General features: G+C 38.8%; 1 protein-coding gene across 3 annotated transcripts in view; it reads left to right on the top strand.

Moving 5' to 3' along the window:
• Nucleotides 1-25,823, top strand: part of LOC127426018 (spectrin beta chain, non-erythrocytic 1-like) — a 117,209-nt gene that overhangs the window by 38,355 nt on the left and 53,031 nt on the right. For 2 of the 3 annotated variants that reach the window (XM_051672442.1, XM_051672443.1), the window contains exon 2: nucleotides 1,794-2,006. In XM_051672442.1, coding sequence (XP_051528402.1) covers nucleotides 1,862-2,006 — 145 coding nt within the window. In that variant the 5' untranslated portion in view covers nucleotides 1,794-1,861. Of the gene's footprint in view, nucleotides 1-1,793; nucleotides 2,007-15,749; nucleotides 16,405-25,823 lie in introns of those variants that run through there. The other variant, XM_051672444.1, reaches the window with a different exon arrangement.

Here is a 25,823-nt window from a genome sequence, read left to right as displayed (position 1 = left end):
ATTACAGATAAAGTTACTTTTAGTTTACGTGTTTTCAATGAAAATGCAAAAAAAAAAAAAAAAAAAAAAAGACAACCCTGACAAAAACTCCCAGCTAAAACCAGACTAAGCTGGTTGGCTGGTCTTGGCTGATCTTAGCTGGTTTAAGCTAAAAGTACCCAGAACCCCTCCAAAACCGGCCGCCTGACCAAGCCATGAGGCCAGATAAAACCAGCCAGCCATCTTTAGCTACTTATTTATTTATTTTAGTTTTTTTCTGAAGGGAACAAAAATGATTATATATAATTTGTTTTATATATAGTTTTAATATATATATATATATATATATATATATATATATATATATATATATATATATACATACACACCAGTTGTGACTACATTTATAGCATTTATGTAATTCTAAACAAATACTGCAGCAGTGTTATGAATTTAATTTAAATTTGATTGGATTTGATTGATGAATTTTGATTATATTAATTTGAGTATGATGTTTATGTGTCACCATAAACAGATTAAAAAATTAGTGGTGCAATATTATAAGGGATGAAAACTAAAACTTAATTGAAACTACATAAAGCTACATAAAAATAGTCAGTTTCAAATCAAATAATGAAAAACAGTTTATAATATAATAATAGTAATTTATATAATAATATAATTTAATAATGTAAAACATATTATATATATATATATATATATATATATATATATATATATATATATATATATATATATATATATAAGTTTAATTACTGACCATTAAAACTAAACTGAAATTTGAAACCAATATACAAAGTCACCCAAAAAAAAAAAAAAAAACTTTTCAAAACTATAATAACTCTGCCTCACAGACACAAGCATGTGTGTTGGTGGACATCATTAGCTGTTGATCTTTTAGGCCTGACTGCTGACAACGTGTATTTGCGCACACATACACAACGTGCACACATAAGAGTTATTCGCTGATGTCATCAACTTGAGATGCACTCATGCATTTGAGGGCAGACTGCTGATTTAAATGAGCAGATCAGGGCTGAACGCAGCAGAACAGGGGTGGGTAAAGCTGTTGGCCAGAAGCGTTACGTTATTGCAGTCCTGCCAGGTGCCTGCCCAGTCTGTCACTCCTGTGAATAATTGTATAGTATGGGTGAGGAATGCCACATGACCATGTTTGTCCGTGGTTTGGGAATGAGGCATTACATAGGGGCAGTTCTCTAGGTTGTCCAACAAGTGGCAGTATGTACTTAAAGCACTGATCCAAGACAAAGAAGTGCAGCTTGATGTCAGCACTCGAGATTTGAGATGTCTTGTTGATGGATGAGTGGTGAAACAGATCTCGTCAGATACAGAAAATGGATGGGATGATGAAGAATAAGTGCAGTGTTTTTGCAAAGGTCAGCAGTCCAGAGTGCTCAATGAAGAGCCATATCCTCATACTGAGTCACTTATAAAAGGGAAAAGAATAGTTTAAAAACACAACCTTTTCCTCATTTATGTAAAGTGGCTCCAAAAAGTGTTTGGACACAGAAGGCACACTTAATAATGTCTGAATGTCAGTGCATTAGATACAAAATATCAAACCAAGTGGCATTTATTTGGAAGACAGCACAAACACACTTTGCATGCAAAACATTTAACCAAAATACACAGAAAAGTAAAAAACAAAAGAAAAGAAAGTATTTTACCATATCTGTTTTGTAACTAATCATACATGATTCATGACATTGTACAGTACATAAACTAGAATGTGCCATGACTGTAATAACCTTTCACTTCTCTGTCTCTTTCAGCTGGGCTTCAGAGGAAGCCGCCCATGAGGAAGTGTGAACGGTGAAAAGGCGAAAGGTCAGAGGTCAGGATGACGACAGTAGCCGCGGAATTCGATCACATGGACATCCAGCAGCAGTACCAAGAGAGTGTCAACAACCGCTGGGAAGATGAATGGGACAACGAAAACAGCTCAGCGCGATTATTTGAGCGCTCTCGCATCAAGGCTCTAGCAGGTGAGTAGGAATGTGGCGATTTGATATTATATCAATATCTTCGTCACGATACAACGACATTACGATGCTTTATTTTTAGTGTTTTGCGATTCAAAACCGTGATGCATTGCCATCTTTTGCTCACTTGATTCGTATTCATCTTCATTGGATTTTGCGCAAAAAGTGCACATATTCCTGCTTTACTTGGTAAAGAGACAGAGGTAGCGTCGAGCACTGAAAGTCAGTGAGTCCGTTTACATGCACACCAGGACAATGATGGCTACCAAAAATCAGCTTTTTCAAAAAATCTGACAATGCAAGGCAACGCACAACACTTGCACACATTGAATAAGAAAAAAATATTGATTCTCTATCCTCATTGAGTGTTTTTTGACCTAATTAATTATTAATTCTATTCGTCAGGATTTCGGTACAGTAACAAAATAAAGTTTTTGGGGCGGCCTTAATCCTCATGAAGTGTTTTTGACCTAATGCTCTTTTTTTTTTTCTTTCTTTTTTTTTTATATTAATGTTAGATATATAACTAAAAATATTGATTCTTGAAGTTTGAATATCAGTAAAGTACTAAAATATAGCGTTTTTCCCCCCCCACACCTCTAAGGAGCCTCTTAATCCATAAACTCGTACACACATGCAGTGACTTCCAGCGAAAAAGCAACCTCATCTCATTCATTGTCAATAAGAGCTGCCGACTTCCAGCAACACGCGCGACAGCGACCTCTGGCGACTAGATGTGGCCGTGGCGAGTGACACGTCAAAGTTGAGAAAAGTTTAACTTGATGCAAATGAGGAGCGACTTTCGGGAGCGACAACCAATAGGAGTGAAGACTGTGTCAGTGGAGCTCACGTCATCAATCTCCTTTGAGATAATGGAGCCGAGTGCAAGCAAGACAGAGGAGAAGTTAAAGTTTCTGTGAGCGATTTCACTGTTCTATATGATTCGTCTGTAACCACATACATAGATATAATTAAAAAATGATGCGTGGAAAAGAAATTGTCGGCAATCTGAGAGAGTTTGGGTCCTACATTGATAGTTCATTCATCTTATTAATGTTATGTTGCATTGAGCACTGCTGCAGTTCATATAAAAACACTCTCCCCTGCAGAATGTGCATTTTTAGGGACAAGAATACAGATTCCTTGTTTGTTTTTTGTTTTTTTTCTCCCCCAATTTGGCATGCCCAATTCCCAATGTGCTCTAAGTCCTCGTGGTGGTGTAGTGACTCGGCGGTGGAGGATGAATCTCAGTTGCCTCCGCATCTGAGACTGTCAATCCGCGCATCTTATCACGTGGCTTGAGCGCGTTACCACGGAGACATAGCGCATGCGGAGGCTTCACGCTGTTCTCCGCGGCATCCACGCACAACTCACCACGCTCCCCACCGAGAGCGAGAACCACATTATAGCGACCACGAGGAGGTTACCCCATGTGACTCTACCCACCCTAGCAACCGGGCCAATTTGGTTGCTTAGGAGACTTGGCTGGAGTCACTCAGCACGCCCTGGATTCGAACTCGCAACTCCAGTGGTGGTAGATACAGATTCCTTGTTAAATTAGAATGAGATCGTAGTTTTACTACGCTGTATATCCTCATTGAGTGTTTTAGACCTAATGCTCTTTTTTTCCATCCAAATAACTAATGTTAGATATATAAATAAAAATATGAATTCTTGATGTTAGAATATCGGTACAGTACTGATGTAGCGTTTCCCCCCCACCTTTATTATAATTGAGTATTTTTTTTAACCTAATGTCAAACCTAGTGCTCTTTTTTTTTTTTCTTCAAATAATTAATGTTAGATATATAATTAAAAATATTGATTCTTGACATCAGAATATCAGTATAGTACTGATATAGTGCCCCCCCCCACACCTTTATTCTCATTTAGTGTTTTTTTTTTTTTTTTACTAATGGAGGACCTAATGCTCTTTTTCTCCCCCAAAAATAATAATGTGAAATATATAACTTAAAATATTGATTGGTGACACTAAAATATTGATTCTTGACGTTAGAATATCGGTACAGTAACAATATAGCGTTTTTCACCCCCACAGTCATAAGGGCACCCCATTGAGTGTTTTTTTTACCTAATGCCGAACCTAATGCTCTTTTTTCATCCTAAAATATTGATGTGAAATTTGAAACTAAAAGTATTGATTCTTGACATTAGAATATCGGTACAGTATCGATATAGCGTACTTTCCCCTCCCCCTCATTTATCCTCATTTGCTCCTGTTAGCTCAAGCATCTCCGATGAAGTCAGCTGGCATATTACGGTTGGTTCGGGCAGATTAACAGATCTTCTTTTGAGCTTTAAAACACGTTCAAGGCCCTACAAGCCCTGCTGTAGTTGAAAACAATGAGAGGGGCAATTGTTATTGGAGTGCTTTTTTTGTTCTCAGTTTTTGCGTTTTTTAGGTTTGAATAGCTTTGTATCTAGTGCTTCATAATATGACACCCACTCACACATGACATGCAGTCATTTTGTGTGTAGGAGAGCCACATCAGGCGCTTTGGAGAAAGTGGGTGTAAGTTCACACTTATTTTGCTCCTTTCAAAGCTCCCACACCATTTGAAATTCACAGCAAAAACCCTCAAGCGCACAGCGAAACTCTGGATATTTTGTGACTGCTGCGCTTGTGTGTTCTACAGGAAGCTAAACATGTTAAATAAAATCAATATACTTAGATAAGCAATGTTTTATTCATGATTTGCATTTTTAATGCAGTCCCTATCTAAGCTGATTCACGGTAAACACTGATGGGGGGTTTCCAAACTAAATGCACCTTTTAGGGTACTTTTACACTATAGAAAGCTCTGACAGGGTGTTTGACGAATAGGAATGCGCAAGACTGTGAAGTGATGGTGTAAAAAGACGGATCAGCTTGAAGTCAAGCGGAAATATACAAATCTTGTAACACAGTTCTTGCACTGATTTTGACTGAAATAACCATAGCGTAACATTCACAGCAGAATATACGGTAATGGTATAAATGTGTAGACGTTTCCAATATATAAAATTACTCTTATCATCATACTCATACCATAAGGTTTTGGCCAAACCGCCTACCCCTATTTTGTGGTTACAGACACTTTTAAAAATCCTGTTGAAATAAATGGCCTACTTATGTGTAAAAGCAATATGTCCTTTAGACAACTTCCCGACCTTTTGTTTTGACTTCCTTATGGGGCTCAGACTTTAATTACATGGATCAGACCACTACCACCCTGAATTTTAATCCTTTTTCCATCCATTTCCATCAATTTATTTCCTTAATACTGTGGATGACAGTAGCATGTTTATCTCTTCTGTTTTTCATCATATTCTCTAAGCACCGTGTTTTTTAGAGCACCTTGAGTTGCTGTGTTTCCAGAGGTGTGATGTTGTTTATGAGCGCTGCCCACAGCTGAGAAGAGCACTTAAAAGTACGCTGGCTGAGGGAGGGCTGCTATTCTCCCAGGGAAGTTGCGCTTAAAGAGATGGACCTTACAAAAATGGCGAGTCCTGTGTGTTTTCTGTATGACTTAGATTTTTTAGGGGTAAAGAAGATGGAGCATGTAATAGAAAAATTAAATCTCTTCCTCTCTCTCTTGTTGCCAAAACGCACAACACGTCTCTGGAGTTGTAAAAAATGCCCCCAGGATTCCAGCAAGCATCCTAAATTTCACATGATTCTGTTTTCCTGCATTCCTGAGCAGTAGAGCATATGCCACCCTCTCTCTCTCATTCTCTCTTTCTGTCTCTCTCTCTCATTTGCACCGTCATCGTGGAAGCAGAAATACAGGCCGAGAAGATTAATTGTCCAAAACTTTCCGGAATGGCCAGAATGTTGAGAAAGAGTGAGAAAGAGGCAGAGGGCAGGGTTATTTTGTTTCTTTAGTTTGAGAGTTGTAGATTGATGTATTTTGTCGCCGTCATCAGTTACCGTTAATTTAATTAAGGTTACAGCAATAGTAGCAAACTAGATTTTCTCAAGATTAACTTGCTGCCAAAATGGCCTACCATGCCCCTCAGTATACTTCCCCAAGTCAAAAGAGCCCACCCCCATGTCTCTACGATGTTCTGGTGCAGAGATATGGTTTTCTAGGTGGTTGCTAGGGCATTGCTAGTGTGTAGTGGGTGGTTGCTAGGGTGTCACAAAATTTGCCTCACTGCCCCAAGTCAAAAGAACCCACCCACATGTCTCTACGATGTTCTGGTGCCAAGCTATGGTGTTCTGGTGGGTTGTTAGGGCATTGCTGGGTGATTTCTTAGGGTATTGTTGGTGGTTGCAAGGGCATTGCTATGGAGTTTTGGGTGGTTGCTTGGGTGTCACAAAACTTGCCTTGCTGCCCAAAGTCAAAAGATCCCATTACCATGTCTCTTCGATGCTTTGATGCCGAGATATGGTGTTCTGGGAGCTCGCTAGAGCATTGCGACTGTGTCACTTAACGTGCCTAAAGGCCAAAGTATACTTCAGTTGTCTGTGTTGCTGATCGGAATGCCTACAGTATGCGTGATTTCGCCATCAGCACTGTCTGCAGGGACTGTCCACGTGTGGCTCAGAGTTTATTTAAATGCGGACTGCCTGTTCGCATTGTCGGCGCATGTGCTTGTCGTTAACTGTACTAAAAGAGCATCACAGAGTTGTCATAGTGTGTATGCATTGAATGTGTTTGTATTTGCTCATGATCAAAAGAGTATACTTTGAAAGGCTGAGCACTCGACTGTGTGCGAGACAACCTGGGGCACAGAAAAATGAAGTATACCTGAGCCTTTACTGCCTCAGGTGTCTCTACGATGTTCTAATGCCAAGATATGATGTTCTGAGCGGTTACTAGGTAGATGCAAGTGTGTTGTGGGTGGTTGCTAGGGTGTCACAAAACCTTCCTTATTTTCCCATGTAAAAAGAGTCCATTACCATGTTTCTTCAATGTTCTGGTGGCGAGATATGGTGTTGCTAGGTGGTTGCTAGGGTGTTGCTAGGTGGTTGCTAGGGTGTTGTGGGTGGTTGCTACTGTCACTAAATGTGCCTTACTGGTCCAAGTGTCTGTACAATTTTCTGTTCCGGAGATATGAGTCCTCCTTTTTCAATGTTTAGTAAATGGGGTTTTTCAACCACCCGGTGAACATTGTATGCCCGATTGCTTATTTTATCACTTATAAAAGTCGCAGCACACCTCTCCTCAGCAAGCCAGTTTATTTGACACTTCAATCATGGATGTACAACAAACAGTGTGGGATGAATAACATGCCAACTTTTGGCAGAAGAAGAAGAATTGGGTACCATTAATGATGTTAGATTTGAAAAGTAATCGTTCAGTCGTTGGTTTACGTAAATAAGTAGTAAAATGGGTCGGCAATGTTGTTCATTTTTGCTTTAATAAGTGAATTTCTGTACATTATGAATTTGAAGGTTGATCAGCATTTAGCTTTCTAACAGCCGTAACCTCAATGCCAAAACCTTCACTAACCTCAATTCAGGAACTGAAAGAATTAGAATACTTTCTCCTATCCCAGTTTAATATGTAGGTACTTCTATAAGTAAGCCACTTGATTTTTTTTTCTGTAAAGTGTAAATGGATGTGTTTGGGAAAACTGCTTGAAAATAGCCTTTTTTTTTTTTTTGCAATTCCCTTCGGTGTCACTAGAGGCGCAGTAATTACACACTAACCGCATGAAACAAATGGCTCCTCCTCAGAATTTTCTTTCTCTTACTTGGGTATCTTTAGACTGTCTGTCTGATGTCACAACAGTTTGCATGGGTAGCTCCCACAGGTCTGATAAGCCAGGACCACCCCCCCCCCCCCCCCCACCGCACGGCAGCCATCAGCATTCCACACTAATGTAGACCATGCTTTAGGATGAGATAGGTCAGTGCTATGACATGCAACCCACCCCATCACCCCACGACCTAGGGAAACCACCCGCTTAATTGTGTTACGAGAAGAACCCTAGAACACTGATCTCTTTTCTCCGAACATGAATGTGTGTCAGATTGATCATGGATTGGTTTTGACACAATATTTCATATGTGATACATTTTAGACCGAGTTTATGGAGTTCATAAAATCCCATAGACATCAGCTGTCATAGTCATATGCAGTCATAATTTAAGCTAGATAGATAGATAGATATGTTATCCATCCATGTTACGTTTCAAAGTAGCCTACCACAGTATTAGCATCTGATATCAATGCCGTCAACATAATTTGTTTAAGTGCTTGTCACAATTGCTTGTAAACAGTTGGACTCAAGTGTTACGTGTCTTTTGTATTGGTCTTTATTCTTCTTTACTGTATCAGACATTTGGTTTCAGGTCTAAAATTAATGCTGCATTCATGAATATTTAATTAGGCCCACTCAGTTGCTTAGTTTCCTACACACACACACACTCAGGGTTATGTCAAGTATTGGTTTGTGGAGCAGCATACTAGAGTTCCACCAATGAAACGCAAGTGTCTAAATTATTGACAGGCATCGTGAAAAATAAATGAGCTGCTTGTTGGTCTGCTCAAGTGACTGTGTGTCCGTGCGTTGTCGTGAGTCTTAAAAACCTTCCTTTTTAATTCAGTTTCATTCCCACAGCAGGATTCTGCTTGTTCTACAATTTTTTAATTATGCTCAGATAAACAAATTAATATGCAAATGACCACTTCAATTATTATTATTATTTATTTCTTTTTTTGTCGTACTGCAAGACATATTAGATGCACAACTGAAGTATTATGTACTGAGAGGTTATTGAATGTTTGACTGTTATAGAGCATTTCATCTAAAGGAATCGTGGGATTAAGTTTAAATTATTAAATGTCCTGGGTTGCGTTTTTGTATGGTTGTTCATCTCATAATACAAAGGAAACACCCACAAACCCCCTGTCCTTCATCTCGCCTTGCTTTCCTGCTTTTGTAGGCCAGATGTCTGTAAAATTGCACCACGCTTCCAGGTTTTCCAAACCCATTAGATCATTTTCGTACTTAGTAATACACTCTATCCAGACATGATCATGGGTGAAATGGATTCTCTTTGCTGAATTCAGCATATTTGAGCTCAGTATCAAATAAGTGCCGTTGTCTTGCATTACACTGGTTCCCACTGGAATTCTAAGATTGCACAAGTCCATTATTTTAAGATCACATTGGAGCATCATGTAAAATTTTACAGAGAATTGCCCCTTCACTGGCTTGCCAAAGAAGCTTTTGTCTCAGCGCCAACAGAAACAACCACTGTTGCATACATTTATACCGCAAAGAGTAAAAAACAACACATCTGAAAAGCATTTCTGGGAAAAAATAGTGTTCATGTTGTGGCCTACACCTCATGGTTGTTCATAGTTATTTTTTCGTACTACATAGTACATTTCTAAAATATAAAGTAAATATAAAGTAAATATAAACCTTATTCATGAAGAAACACTGGTATTGATTAGAACAGCCCTTAAAGGGAAAGTTCACCCAAAAATGAAAATTCTTTTATCATTTATTCACCCTCATGCCATCCCAGATGAGTATGACTTTCTTTCTTCTGCTGAACACAAACGAAGACTAGCTCTGTAGGTCCATACAATGCATCCAAACGCTCCAAAAAGCACATCTGAAGCAATCCAGTTGGTTTTGGGTGAGAAAAGACCAAAATTTAACTCCTTTTTTTTTACTGTACATCTTGTCATTGCAGTCTCTAGGCACGATCATGATTTTCAAGCTCGATTACACTTCCTTGTGCTTGACACATGTGCAGAGCACTAGGTGGCGCTATAGGAAGTGTAATCGAGCTTGAAATCATGATCGCCAAAAAGACTGCTGTCAAGATGTAGAGTAAAAAAGGAGTTACATTCTGGTCTTTTCTCATCCAAAACTAACTAAATCACTTTAGAAGACATGGATTAAACCACTGGAGTTGTATGGATTACTTTAATGCTGACATTATCTCCTTTTTGAAGCTTTTGGAGTTCTGGTCACCATTCACTTGCATTGTATCGACTTACAGAGCTGAGATATTCTTCTAAAAATCTTAATTTGTGTTCAGCAGGAGAAAGAAATTCAATCACATCTGGGATGGCATGAGCGTGAGTAAATGATGAGAGAATTTTCATTTTTGGGTGATCTATCCCTTTTAAAAATGTTAACAACAGTTTATTATTCATCTATTCAATTATTGTCAGTACTGAAAAATTAGATGTCTTTCAAAAACAATGAGTCATTTTGTTTAATTTCTGTTGTTTCTAATGCCTTTTTTTTTTTTTTAGGCAGTGGTGCTAATACCACATAGTTCAAAAAATAAAATATAAGTACTAAGGCCAAGGACAAGGTCTAAAAGCTACAAAACTCCAATTCTGATTTCATAAAAATGTCCCTTCATTTAATTCTTTAAATGACTCCTTTTATTTTCCTATCACTTTAGCAAAGCTGTTAATTTTAGATTATTTTATCAGCTGTGACTGTGCATTGGGTCTTATGCTTAACAGTCTTCCAGGAAGTGTCCCATCCCTAATTGTCTCTCCACAGCAAGGAGGATAGGACAGCACAAAACTCTGCATGCTGTTCATCACGGTGTGAGCGATAATTTTGATTTTGAGCCCCTCGAGTCCAGTTCAGTTGTGACCGAGAGCAGCAGAGCAGGCGGGGGAAATTGAGTGCTGTTGCTCCTGGGGCAGTCCAGGACACGGGGCATCTTGTGACTTCACAATGACACAGCTGACTGTGTTTCTGCACAAATATCCCTCTCATTGGGCCCCAGTTGTGCCCTTAACAACCATACCACCCTCAAGCCCCAGTCCCACTGTAGATGTTCTCGGTTGAATAATTAAACATTGTTTAATTTGGAAATACATGATCATGGGACACATCGCTCACATTATAGTTTATCTCATGGTTCAGCCAGAATGCTGCCTTGTGGAGAGGGGAAAATAGGACATCACCACTACAATAAAGTACTGTGGTGGTGCTGTGGTACAGTTATGGTGTCAGATGGTAATACCATGGTACTGAAATTCATGTATTTATTTGCATTTGCATTTATGCATTTGGCAGACGCTTTTATCCAAAGCGACTTACAGTGCACTTATTACAGGGACAATTCCCCTGGAGCAACCTGGAGTTAAGTGCCTTGCTCAAGGACACAATGGTGGTGGCTGTGGGGATTGAACCAGCAACCTTCTGATCAAATCAAATCAAATCAAATCAAATCACATTTATTGTGATAAATTACCAGTTATGTGCTTTAGCCCACTAAGCCATCACCACACTGTATGCAATGTGCAATGATAATTTCATGGTTCTTCAAGGTACTTCCAAGAATACCATAATGCTACCATGATACTTGTCTAAATGACCATGATAGTGCCATGGTGCAAGTCCGGAAAACAATGGTAGTACCATGGTACCATGTCCAAATACATGGTAATGCCATGGGACCTTTGATACTTGTGTGTCCATTCCAGTCACTAACAAAAAGTACCCAAAAGTACAATGTCAAAACAATGTTTTTTTTAGACATACAATGGCAATACCATGTTTTATTAGGCATGTACCATGGTAAAACTGTAGTATTTTTAAGTGCCTCGGAGTACCAAAGAAAATACCATGGTACATGAATATCTAAAATTTTCCATGGTGTATATCAAAGTATCATGGCATTACCATCTTTGACAATCATTGTACCATGCTACCCAGTACATGTACATCTCCGAGATGTCTGTTTAAGAGCGTTTCATCTGGAAAGCATCACATTCTAATTGACATCTGCTAAACATGTTAAAAAGATCAGATTAAACAACATTCTAAATCATAAACGTCTCAAAGACATCTGCTGAAAGTCTTATTGGCATCCGAGAGGAAACGTCTAATGAACGTATTGCAGATGAGCAAACAACCTAAAAAATATGTCTTCCAGATGTAAACACACACAACAGATAGACGTCTGGGTGATGTACGTGTGCTTTTGGGGTACTATCACAGTACTTAACCCCTTGTGCGTCAATAAAAAAAGTTACTCAGAGGTCCTTCAAGGACAAAAATGTTCACGTCAAAAAACTGCCATAATTATATAATATATTAATATTATTTTCCACTTTCAATGAGTTAAATTTTTTAAATGGCATCAGTCCTGATCATAACTACCAAATATTCATTCATTTTCAGGATTTTAACCCTTTAAATGCCAGTTTGTTTATATAATGCCACTGTTGTTTTTATGAAAAAAACACAAATTAATAATTTTCCATATACTAAATGCTAAGGGGAAAATTGTTTTTGGGATTATTACAATCTGGGATATGTCAATGATTAGCAACAACATTGATTTTGATGCATTATTATTTTTTGTGCAGTGTCAGATTTAAAAAATAAAAACACTTAGTACCTTAGAGGACAAAAATATCCACGTCAAAAACTGCCATAAAAATATTATATATTAATATTATTTTCCACTGACTTAGATTTTTTTAACCAACATCAGTCCTGATCATAATTACCAAATATTCATTCATTTTCAGGATTTTAACCCTTTAAATTCCAGTTTGTTTACAAAATGCAACTGTTGTTTTTTATACACACACACACACACACACACACACACACACACACATTTCTCAATACACACATAAAAAAACACACTCTGACATCCATACCAACACACCCACACAATTTTAGCACATCATTTATTCAGTTGGCCTGCAGTGCTCTATAATACAGAAAATAGGAAAAAAGCTTGTATTTGCTCCATAGGCTAAACATGAGAAAAATGGCGCCATCTGGTGGAAAATATAAAAAGTGTAAATTTTGAAGCCTGGGCTCTGGAATAAAAGCATAATATAATAGAATTCATGATTTTATGCTTTAATGGCACTGGGGTCAAATATTGACATTTTAATGAGTTTCAATGGGGACATTTTTGTCCTGAAGGTCCTGAGTGTAACTATTTTGTGTACACAGTTTATTATAGATGTATTATAGGAACTGAGTTTGAAATATTAAAATTCCCCCAAAAATACACACCTTTGGCCAAATTTATCCTGTTGTTATTAACACAGCCAAAATGATCGAAAAAACAAAAATGAAAAAGACAAAAATGTCCCGAAGGTCGCACCAAGGTTAATTGTGTGTGTAGAAAGTTTGAAGGTTATATTTTTATATGTTCTGAAGAAATGTGTGTGGTAGCATGTTAGCTATGAAGTTTCATGTTGCTATGATGTTGCCAAGGTGCAGACTGGTGTTTAGCATGTTGCTGTGTGGTTGCTTAGGTGTTCTGAGATGTTTTTACTTTAGCATATTGCTGTGCGGTTGCCAGGGTTTTCTGAGTGGTTTTTAGCATGTTGCCATGTGGTTGCTAGAATGTTTCGAGAGGTTTTTACTTTAACATGATGCTTTGTGGTTGCTATGGTGTTCTGAGAGGTTTTTAGTATGCTGCTATGCATTTGGTAAGGTGTAATGAATAGTTTTTAATTTAGCATGTTGCTATGCGGTTGCTAGGGTGTTCTGAGTGGTATTTATCATGTTGCCATGTGGTTGATAGGATGTTCTGTGTGGTTTTTACTTCAGCATGTTGCTATGCGATTGCTAGGGTGTTCTGGGTGGTTTTTAGTAGAGGACGACCATTAGTGGATTTTGCCGATACGATAACTAAGGTGGTGGGAAAGGCCGATATCCGATTAATCGTACTTTATTATGGCAGGCAAGGACAAAGAGTCCAAATTGAATAAAATCCCAGATGCAGTTTTTTGTTTAACAAAAATACCAACAATAACCAGAAAAAAATAAGATTTGGTACATAGGGTGGCATGCTTAAGTATAAACAATCTCGAAACACACTGGGGACACTTATTTTGATATGGCTAAATGATGAAAAAAATATTGGCAACTATCGACAGATTTTCGGCAATAACCAATAGTTCCAAAAGCAACTATCTTCACCAATTAATTGGTAAAACCAAAATCTCTAATACTCAATACCCTAGCAACCACAGAGCAACACCCTACCAACACCTTACCAGTCTTGGGAATGGACTATTCTCTTGGTCCAGTAAGCAACCCCCTAGCAACCATCCAAAACACTACCTAGTAATGCCTTAGCAATCATACACAATAGAAGTCGACTGGTAGTGGATTGTGCCGATACGATAACTAAGGTGTTGGGAATGGCTGATAACCGATTAATCGGCCAATAGTTTTTAAAATTGATTAATATAATATATAAACTTATTCTTTCTTTATTATGGTGGCAAAGACAAAGAGTCTAAAATGAATAAAATCCCAGATGTAGTTTTTTTGTTTAACATAAAAAGATTTGGTGCATAATGCGGATCTTTTAAATATAAACAAGCCCGAAACACACTGGGGACTCTAATTTTGAGATTACTAAATGGTGAAAAACTATCAGCAACTATCGACAGATTTTTGCAGATAACCAATAGTTCCAAAAAGCAACTTTTGGCACTGATTAATCGGTAAAACCAATATATCGGCCTACCTCTAGTTTTTAGCATTCTGCCACGTGGTAGCTAAGGTGTTTTGAGTGGTTTTTACTTTAGCATGATTGTTTGCAGTTGCTATGGTGTTCTGAGAGGTTTTTAGCATGTTGCCATGCGGTTGCTAAGGTGTTCTGAGTGGTTTTTAGCATGCTGCTATGCACTTGCTTAGGTGTTATGAATGGTTTTTACTTTAGCATTATGCTATGTGGTTGTAAGGGTGTTCTGAGAGGTTTTTAGCATGTTGCCATGCAGTTTCTAAGGTGTTCTAAGTTGTTTTTACTTTAGCATGTTGCAATGTGGTTGTTAGGGTGTTCTGAGTGGTTTCTAGGGTGTTGCTAGATGGCGGCTAAAGTATTCTGGGTAGTTTCAGATATTTATAAACATTTCAAAATGCTTTGTTGGCATCATCCTTATAAAGAAGAAACATTGCAAAATGAGGAATCTAAACTGCTGCAATATACAACTATAAATGGTTATATATTGCGGGCGATGCTCTTGTGGATGGATTTTATTATTTGATACACAGTGTTTCATGTACCATATCAGTGCAGCATTCTCATTAAAGCAATCCTAAAATGCCCATAATATCCCATCATCCTTTTTTTATTTTTATTTTTTTTTTTATCAGAGAGTAGCTTTTAATTCTCCAGGGAGAATTCTCCAGAGAGAATCTCCAGGGAGCTTTGTGTAATCCTGCTTTTTATCATGTTTAAGACCTATAAAAGAAAGCAGATAGGAGTGACTTGCTATTATGTCTGAAGTCATGTAGTTTTTCTATGTGAATTCCTCAAAACGTAGCTCTTAAAAGCCCAGGTTCTTTATTACTTCTGACACAAACGTGTAAGATTCCTGAGTGCGAATTAGCAGATATTTGTTTTGCAGGGCAATGCAATTCAATACTCAAACTTTGAGAAGTAGTTCAAAGTCTGCATTCATTTGTTGAGGGCTCTCCTCACCTTGCAAGCAGATGGACAACAGGGAAAAACAGGAGGAGGGGTGGAGTACTACAACTTGGATGGTTGCACACCAGATTTTAGACAGGAAAAAAGCTGCTCCGACATTCCAAGAATGGCATTCCATATTTGTTCTTGACTTCTCTCTGTCTTTCATGACCCAAACAACAATGCATGGAAATGAGGTGACTTCCTGCTCAACTTCCACCCCCATTTTCTCTGGAGACTTGGTACAGCCTGTCTCCTCCTCCACTTCTTTCATTGTAATGAGGTGGTGACATCATCTGCAAACATACTGGCTGCACCGTTGAAGAAATTTCAACCCTGTGGCCCTCCTCCTCTGCTCTGTTAAAGGTGTCTCACAAAACCCTTCCTTTGACTCCTTGAGTTTCAGACCAAGCCAGTCTGCTCATCTCAAGCAGATTAAAGAGTGTTGCAATCATTTTGCAGACAACCCATCCTGGCCCCCTTCCTCTAACTAAGCAAGTCTGTAAGGTCTTGTGGGAGTGGGAGCATTTCCCTCCCTTGTACGACAGGAGGAGGAGCGAGTGTGTTTGAGGTCGGTGGGAGACGCTGCTTTTGAATGGACAGAGTGGGAAGACGAACAATCAGAGAGACAGCAGCATGTGTCTCTCCTCCAAGACAGACCCGTCTTTACTGAGAGCTTTGGACTGGGTTGGGGCGTTCTTGCATTTCACAACTGGATATCTTTCCGTTTAACTTGCATTGCAGAGGGAAAAGTGTGAAGGAAGGCAAGAAAACCTTTTGGATCTTTCCTCCCCCTTTCCCGCTATTTTTTTGCTGTGTGTCTTGTCCCTTTTCCACGGTTTCCTGGGAGGTTGCACGGAATCTGGAAATAGTTTCCCTCTCGGTCAGGTATCATGGATGTGGAGGTGGCGTCCGGGGGTCCCGAGGGCTTCTACCAGGAGCCGAGCTACCCTGCTCAAATGGCCTTCAACTACAACCAGCTTGAGGGGCGGTTCAAGCAGCTACAAGGTAAGTTGTGTCCGGAGGAAGTGGGGTGCATTGTTTACAGGTGTTGCTATGTAGGGCGTCCACTAAGATGGAGAATTCAGTGACTTAACTCTGTCCTGGCTGTGAATTTCTGCTATATTGTGATCAGAACGTGTAGAGAAGAAGCTACAGAGGGGTTTGTTTTGCTTCCACAAATCCTCACGGAAAGGGTGCTGTAAAGGCAATATGTGGTGGAATGGGTCTTGGGTGAGTTTCAGACCGGACTAGTGCAAAGGATTTTGGACAACCCCAAAAAAATTAAAGAAGCTTTTCGTGCAAACATTCTACCTTTACGCTTGGCTCCCCCTTCCCCAAAGACACAGGAGCCAAGTCAGTATGGGGGCAGCTCACCCTCAATGGATCGTCATAGACAACAATGGAAAACCCGGGATGGTGGGAGTGGCTGTTTTGTTCTGCTGACCTCAGTGATAGTGGCACGTTTCTTAACGTTGCTGAAATTGCAGCTCTTTTTTAGCTCCATATGCATTTAAATTGCATCTGCTAATGACTGTATTCATTTAATTTTTAAATAGGCCAAGGGCTTAAGTAGACCCACGTGAGGCCTACCTCTCCTTTGTTGTTACTCATTGTTAAAATAGTTGGATTGTTGCTTGACTATTATTAATGGTACACTTTAGATTTACTTTTCATTTATTGAACTGGTTTTGCAGCTACAACAATTGCGTTATAGATGTTGTTACAGAATCTTAGTGGCATCTTTCCTGATTTGGTGCCTCCTTGGTTGATCAGTAGACACCCAACCAGGCTTTTGGCACTTCATGCACTCAGCAATTTCACACGTATACACTACTTGTTTTTGTTTTATTTGTTGTTACTATATTGTGAATGTTTTTGAAGGGCTCTGGTTTTGTTTGGATGGCCCCAGTGCTCGAGAATGATCCGTGATTTTACATAAGTTTTTATAACCCAAATTATACATTTTGAATAGTCAACCATGCATTCCACAGTGGTAGAAATATGATTAGTAGGAAACAATTATTAGTCTATGATTAGTAGGAAACAATTATTAGTCGATAGATGGATGGATGGATGGAATATTATGGGTTTTCTATGAATGTATTGCAGTCTGTTTGCGTGTTGCTAATCAGTAAACTAGGTTGGCCCTGCCCCACATCACTAATCAGTTTTATGATGTAAACTTAACCTTTAAACTGTGATGTATCATAGATTGAGTGATTATGCTTCATGTCAGGCTGGTTAAATAACTTAATATGGTAAGGCTGAGATAAACCGCCTTGCCTACACCATCCTGCTCTGCAAAACACTTTAGTTGTGATTTGCCATTCTTATAACAAACATTTCAGGCAAGCAGTTAACCTGTGGTACGTACTTCTGAAATACACAACTAAAGAAGTTCAAAATGGCTTTAGGTTATGCATTTAATTATTTTATTTGCTGTCATACTGAAATGTACAAAATGTACTCAGGTATGATGCTTTGATAGTCAAAAGTTAAGAATATTTGCTGCTTCAAAGGCAGCAAGCTCTGCGTTTTATTATGCGCCCTAAAAAATGTATACCGACTACACAAGAAAACATTCTTCAAACCTCAAGACAATACCGATTAGCCAAGATAAATGACAGATTATTGGATTGCTTCTTGTGCTATTGTCCAAGCCCAGGGACGAACTTCATAGTCTAAACAAATAAAACTGCTAGCTTCTTTTCCACATGAAGTTTACTTGCAAAAGCTGCATCCAGCTGATCTTTGACATTGACTTTTACATAACTGGACTCAGAGTCTTGATGACACTATAGAGCAATTTTGCTGTGAGGGAAAGCTTGCAGGAGCTCACGGGTTGCGTGCTGAAGCAGATCCTTTGTCCTCTGTGCATCTTCCTGCCAAGGAAGTCTCTCAGTATGTCTCTCAGTCTGGTATTCTCAATGACCTTCTGTTCCACTGTTGGCAAGGACATGGCCACTGAAAGAGACAGAGTGAGATGTCGAAGGTTCTGAATGGACCCGGGAGGGTTGGGTCAGGGTGAGGATGTGAGTTGTTGGACGCTAAACTAGTTTGATTCACTCAATTAAGTGTCATGGAGTTACTCCAGGGTTGGACCCTTAAGCCCAAAGTATATTTCGGTTTGACACGAACGCTTAATGTCTGCGTATGGTATACTTCATTTGACTGTGCGTGCATACACAGGTGGTTGGGTTTGTGCATGCAACAACTGCTATGCGAGACTGGACTATTTCTCTTCAAGAGTTTAGACCCATAAACATGTCTTTATATTCCTTCAGGCTGCAGTTATACAAATGCATGATGTATCTCCAGACCTTCTCACACATGCACTCTTGACATGAACATCCACTGTTGTTGTTTTCACAATCGTCTCCTGTTGTTTAGGGGTGAATACATCTTTTTCTAGCACTTCTTCATGACGCAATGGCTCAGCGGTGAGTGTTGCCACCTTGTGGACCAACTAATTGATGCAAATAATTCCAGGCGCATGCGCATACTTCGCGTTCAGAGAATGCACAGTTAGAAAAATTGGGCCGCGCACTTTCAGTGCTTGAGCACATGGCTGATGATGAAATAATGCATCCTGTACATAGACGTTTGACCAGGGGTGTAGATTTGGCCGGGGGGGGGGGGGGGGTGTTTGCAGCATGAAGCATTTACCCATGTTTCTGCTAATTATGGTATGAATTTTGGGAGTATTTTGTAGATCCTTGATTGGATTGTTTGGTTACCTCCATAGTTACCTCCCCCTATCCACCAGAATCTATGCCCCTGCGTCTAACCGTAGTATATTTTGGGCTTTAGCTGGTCTTGTGATGTTAACATCTCAACAGGGCTGTAACTGTCACCACCTTCGGCAACTCCCCTGGTGAGCAACAGAAACATGAGAGGAAGTTGATTCTGAAGCAATGAAGGAAAACTTTGAAATGGCAACTCAATAAAACCTGTGTTTTAAAGATAGATGAGACATCCACCCAGTATCAATGAGCTAAACGCTATAGTTAATTAAAAAAAATGAAAATTCTGTCATCATTTATTTACATCTATATAGAAACTCAAACAGCCAAACATAAGATGCCCCAAAGAGCCATTGAAAAGCCTTAACTTTTAAAAGTGAATACTGTTGGTGTGAAACTCTCTTACTCTTTAAAACAAAAACAAAAAAGCAGTAAGTTCTCCGTAAAATGCAAATTTTTTAAGTGTTTCTCTTTTTTGGTGGATCATGTAGAACATCTGAAGTGTGATGCATGGTTGCTCATGTTGTGTTCATCTCCTTCTGAAACTAAGGGTGTGGTTTAAATCAGTGAACCTGAAAACAACAGAGCAATTACAGTTAGTTTGAATATTTACATTTTACACATGTGAACGCTCATCAAATAGACACCTCGTTCTGTCTTAAAAAGATAGTAAGGTCAGTCAATTTGATTCCTTATCAATAGGAATCTGTTCCAAAACCTAGTGAGCTTCCCTAGCTGTATGCCCTCTAAGAGAGCATCCTAACCCAAATGCAAACTCATATCTTGTCTCTTCTTTTCTGTCCAAACTTCTATGTATGTTTGACCATTTCTGCTGTTTTTACAAAAAACAACATAGTTTATCTATGATTTACTGAATAGGATTCATTGTGTGATAGAAAAGGTTTGACCACTAATGCCCAACATTGCATTTTTACTATGATTAGAAAAAATGTCTCAAATTTAGGAAAGTTTATATTTTGTAATCATTTGTTGTTTGGAAACAGTTCAGGGTGTCAGCTACTGTTATGTATAGTTTTTAGCCTAATTTAGGCCTAATAAAAAATAGATATTGTTTAATTGCTTTTAACAAATGTTGCAATTGTACTACGCTGGGTCTTTGTGGATTAAACTGGGTTTCTGGTCTTAACTGGTTTAAGCTGGTCTCTCAAAAAGCCTGATCTAGCTGGCTGGCTGAAAAATGCCTCAGACTTCTCTAAAAGCAACTAACAGACCAGCCTGACCAGGCCGGGAGACCATCTAAGACAGCAAACCATCTTAGGCTGGTTTAAGCTTTTTTACACCATGCAGGGCACAGTGGCATTCCATACTGTAAATCTGTAATGCGTTTCCCTCATTAAGACAGAATGTTCCTGGCGAAGCATGCCATTTATCATTGTCTTTCTGTAACACTGGAGGAACTGTGAGTTTTCCCAGTTGCCACAACAGGAATGTCTTTGCTTAAAATGTGGCATGATAAACATGCATCTGCTTTCTCCTGTTCTGTTTGTTTAAATGCTCTGTTTCCATGAGCTGTACAATCATCTCTCTGTGAGTGTACAAATGTGTTCACTTGCATATGCATATTTTTTTACGACAACAAAATCAAATTTGACCCTATTTATACCTATATATGATAAATGTTTTTTGTGTGTGATTCATAGGTTTTGGATATGAGAACCTGTTCTTATTCAGAACCAGCTCCATTAAAAAAAAAATAGGATTTACCAGAACCGAAAGATTTTCTTGACTTAATATTAAATGTTCTTGAATGTGTATTGTTCCGCCGATGTGGACGGGACATCGTACTAAAAGTTTCTTGCGCTATGGTTCAGCGGCAGTACAACACCACTATTGAATCTACAGCATGATCAGCTTAGTCCAATTCTGTAATAAATTAACTTTAATGAGACTGTTCTTTTAAACCCACAGCACGAAACATACAGCGCTACATCCCGAACAAATTGCTCTTATCAGCCGGTATGTTTTAGTGAATTAAAAACTTTCTTCACCTTTCAGATGACTTCTTTTTGGCTAATGTCATCAAGGCCACATGGGTGAGGAAAAATTAGATGAACCAATGATATCACAGGTTACTGTTCTCGATCCAGTCAAATCCTATAGGACAAAATCGGGCCCCGGCCTACTGAATGTTTTGTTTTCACTAGGGGATGCACTGATATATTGGCCGTCAATATTTATCGGCCAATTATTGACCAAATTAAAACCATCGGCAAATTGTTTTAAGCATGAAAATGCTGATATGAAAAACCGATGGTCTCTTTATAATTAATTATCAACACACTTTGTAAAAACTCTTGGAATTCTAATGTACAATCCAGAAATAATGATAGCAGCAGAATGTAGAAGGGTTGGCACTCCTAAGAACATGTAATATTTAAAGCATTCTCATTCTCACATTGAGGAAAAACCTTCTTTAAAGACATGACAGTTTTGAAAGTTGCAGTTACCTATACACGATGAGGTAAAACCATCCAAAACGTTTTGAAACCAGCAAACTTCTGAGACATTGGTATGGTATCCATTAAGGCTGCACGATTGATTGAGTTAAGATTGAAATTGCAATAAGGCCGAGCCGTGTGCTGAGGTGACAGCTAAACATGATACTTTGATCCCAGCGACCTGTCCACTCTGCACCACACAGGAAGTCTTAGGAATTCCATTTTGCTGACGCTCACGCCACAGGATGCAGATAAATCCGAGAGAGAGGAAAAGGAAGCCACCTCTGGACCACATTTCTTAGTCGCTCCAAGGCAGATTTCTCTTTCTCGTTTTTGTTAGTTCGGTCCAATCTCAAGTGGACATCTTTGACAATTTCTTCAGTGAAGAAAATATTTTGTTTGAAAAGCTGATCACACTTATCTGTGACCCTCTAAGACTTGGCACTCTCATATTTCTGTATTGAAATGTTTCATCCATGTTGTGCAACTTTGAATCCCACAGCCAGCATACATTTTTGGAGGTGCATGTGGTGAAGTGATGTGAAGAATGCTGTGGTCTGGTCTTTTTCCTTTTATTAGCCTTTAAATTCAGTGACATGCACTCATGAGTAGCACATACAATACATATTTTCTTAGTTCAGGGTTGGGCTGACCCGACCGAAGACTTCCCTTTCCTATCTTGCACAAAGACTTGTAAGGTGCGAAATCCATTTGAAAGTGAGCATTTATTCACTTGAAAAAACTCACCTTATATTAGGTATCTTTAACTACAATGTACTTATGAATTTGATACAATGTATCTATTATGTACATACTTGTTGTTTCATTGTACTTAAGTACCTGCATTTCATTACATCTGTAGTTACTCTCTTAACCTTACCCCTAATTCTAAACCTAACCCTACTCCAGCCCTTACACTAAACCCTGAACCTAACCCTAACCTCTACTTCTAAACCTACCCAAACCTCAGTCTCAGTAACAGCAAATGTGAATCTTTTAACAATCCTGTAGTGAATCTTAAAACAACATGTAGTTACACAATAAATACATGTATGTATTTTAATGTTAGTACATAGTAGTTAAAGACACCTAATATAAAGCGTGACCATAAAAATGATCATAAATGGCAAAATCATTCCTTGAAGTAATCATCGTATTTACACTTTGACTTTTTGTAAAAGTGTCCTTCGTGAAGGGATCCAGACCATATGAGTAGCATCCCCCTCTTGCAATGCACAAAAGTGCCTTTTGGAATTTGTCCAAGACCATTGTTGTATGTTTTCACTGAGAGATAACGCAGACAGAGACTTTTCCTGAAAGTTTCATTCCAAAATTTGGTATACATTTACACAGCCTAGTAGTTTTTGTTTTTCGTAGATTTTTTTTACGTTTTTTTTTTTTTTTGTGAACATATGGACAATATTATCTCTTGTTGCAAGGGAAGGGTGTGGTTTGTTTTGCGGTCAGAAAACAAAGATTTTGAGGATACAGGAAATGGCAATAAATCAACAGTCTCTGAGCTATCTGAGCTTCCTTTCTGGCTTGAGCTGATTTTTAGAAGCGTATAAACGAGCGCAATTTCTGTCACAATTACGACATTGACACTACTCCAGCCCCCCTTATCAGAGTGTGACCCCCTGACCTGATCACAAATCCAGACTCAATTACTGATTTATCCAAACAGCCTGTTCTACCCAAAGGCCTGTAAATTCACCCTTAATTCCACATTCAGTTGGGGAAATTTTGGCCCCTTTTCTCCCCAATTTGGCATGCCCATTTCCCAATGCGCTTTAGGTCCTCGTAGTGACTCGCCTCAATCCGGGTGGCGGAGGACGAATCTCAGTAGCCTCCGCGTCTGTGACCGTCAATCCGCGCATCTTATCACATGGCTTGTTGAGCGCGTTACCACGGAGACATAGTGCGTGTGGAGGCTTTATGTTATTCTTCGCGGCATCCACGCACAACTCATCACGCAACCACCGAGAGCGAGAACCACATTATAGTGACCACGAGGAGGTTACCCCATGTGACTCTACCCTCCCTAGCAACCGGGCCAATTTGGTTGCTTAGGAGACCTGGCTGGAGTCACTCAGCATGCCCTGGATTCGAACTCGCTACTCCAGGGGTGGTAGTCAGCTTATTTACTCGCTGAGCTACCCAGGCCCCCAAAAGAGATTTTTTTTTTTAAATGTTCTGGATTCTATACAAGTTAAGCTCAGTCGACAACATATTTAGTATAATGTTAATTACTGCAAAAAAGTATTTTGACTCGTCCCTTGTTTATTAAAAAAAAAAAAAAACAGGTTTCAGTAAGGCACTTACAATGGAATGGGGCCAATCTGTAAACATAAAAATACACACTGTTTCAAAAGTATAGTACCTGAACATTATACATGCTAACATTATTTTTAGTGTAATAAAGTTGTAAGAAGAAAAAAAACTGAACTTCGTTGCCATTACGACGTACTGCCGGTTAACCCTATAAGCAGTTTTATCACACTAAAATCATGTTCACATGGATGATGTTTATGTGTTATGACTATACTTTTGTGTTTTAATTAGGGCTGTCAAGTTAACGCATTAATTCAGTGCGATTAATTATAATAACGCGTTAATAAAATTAACACAATTAATCATGTCCCCAGACCGTAATAAAGAATATTTCTTCCATCTGATTAATTAATTGGCATTCCATGTAATTAATTCAATTAAAAAATTGCATAGATTGACAGCCCTAATTTACTGTAAGTGCCTTACTGTAACCATGATTTTTGCCTCTTTTTTTTTTCAATAAACGAGGGACAAGTCAAAATTATTTTCTGTTGTAATCAACATTATACTACAAATGCTGTCGATTGAGCTAAAATTGTACTGAACCCAGAACATTACTTTAAAAGTCATGACATGCCTTTGTTTTATTATTTTAAAATGTTCCTTAAGGTTCACTTGTAATATCAGTAACGTTTTTTGCACAGAAACAATCATATATTTGTTAAACAAAACATTTCCACCCTCATTCTGACCCTCTGTCAGAAAAGCTCTGTTTTGGTGCTCCTTCTCTTTTAAGACTTGACAGTACACACCCACTGTTATGATTGGCTCTTTTCTCTTGACTGACCTGCTCTCGCCATCTCACTGCTCACTACAGAAGCGATTAAAGGTAAAATAGGTGTTGATGTGTTGTAGTGGAGGCGGTCAGATGCAAATGTCTACCAGAGTGTGAGTAGGTACAGAACGAGACAGCTTGGTTTCAACAAATTCTCTTTTTGCTGTGAGAAGGAAGTTTTGAGTTCTGAAACATACATTTTTTTTTTTTTTTTTGTACAGTGACCTCTTATATATCAAAAGATCAAGGAAAATTTGTCATATCATGACCCCTTTAATTATGTCTCCTTGGCGCATTGAGAGGGAAATATTACCAGTGATTGATGACATAAATGTTGGTCATTTTTAAGCACACAAGTCTTACGAACTACTTTTATGATACTTTTATGGGGCTTTGTGTACTTTTTGAAGCTTTAAAGCTCCAGTCCCCATTTATAACAATAATATGGAAAAGAGTGGCTAGTGCATTCTTCCAAATTTCTTTGTGTCTTACAGAATTGAAATGGTATTAGGTTGAGTAAATGAGAGAATTTTCATTTTTGGGTGTACTATTCCTTTACTTACCCCATACACAAACTGACGCCTTTTAGATGCGATTTTAGCTGAGACAGATTTTAGCTGCGTTTGATGTGTTCATAACTCGTCCATTCTGCTTAGTGTTAGCGGTGAGTTGTGGTGCTAGAGCCTGAGGATGGGTACACTGGACGTGTTTACCCAACGTTAAGTCCAGATGCTACCGCATTCCTGCAGTATTCCCTGCGGTTTTTGCCGGGGCTGCGGGTAGGAACACTGCCGCCATTGTTTGCCCTACCCACAGTTCTCTGGGTGTATGTGCAAGCCCGGCTAATGTAGCGTTTGGTGGCATTGGATGCGATGTTATCGGCTCACAATGTAGCCATAGTTCTGTGAGACTACACTTCACAACTTGTAAAGGCGAATCGGTTACGACCTGGAAGCAGAGAGGAGCATATGTTGCAAAAAGCTCTTATTAAAGTTTGATGCCTGGCAGATGTTTCGTTTCACATAGGGAAAAAACAAATTAAATCTCTTTAATATCACAATTGGTTCTCCTAGATAGCAATGAGCTTAAATGGTGACTTTTGCTTATGTTAACTGC

Source organism: Myxocyprinus asiaticus, chromosome 35, assembly GCF_019703515.2.
Source record: "Myxocyprinus asiaticus isolate MX2 ecotype Aquarium Trade chromosome 35, UBuf_Myxa_2, whole genome shotgun sequence".
NCBI classification, from domain to species: Eukaryota; Metazoa; Chordata; class Actinopteri; order Cypriniformes; family Catostomidae; genus Myxocyprinus; species Myxocyprinus asiaticus.
This window is presented reverse-complemented; position numbering and strand designations above follow the sequence as displayed.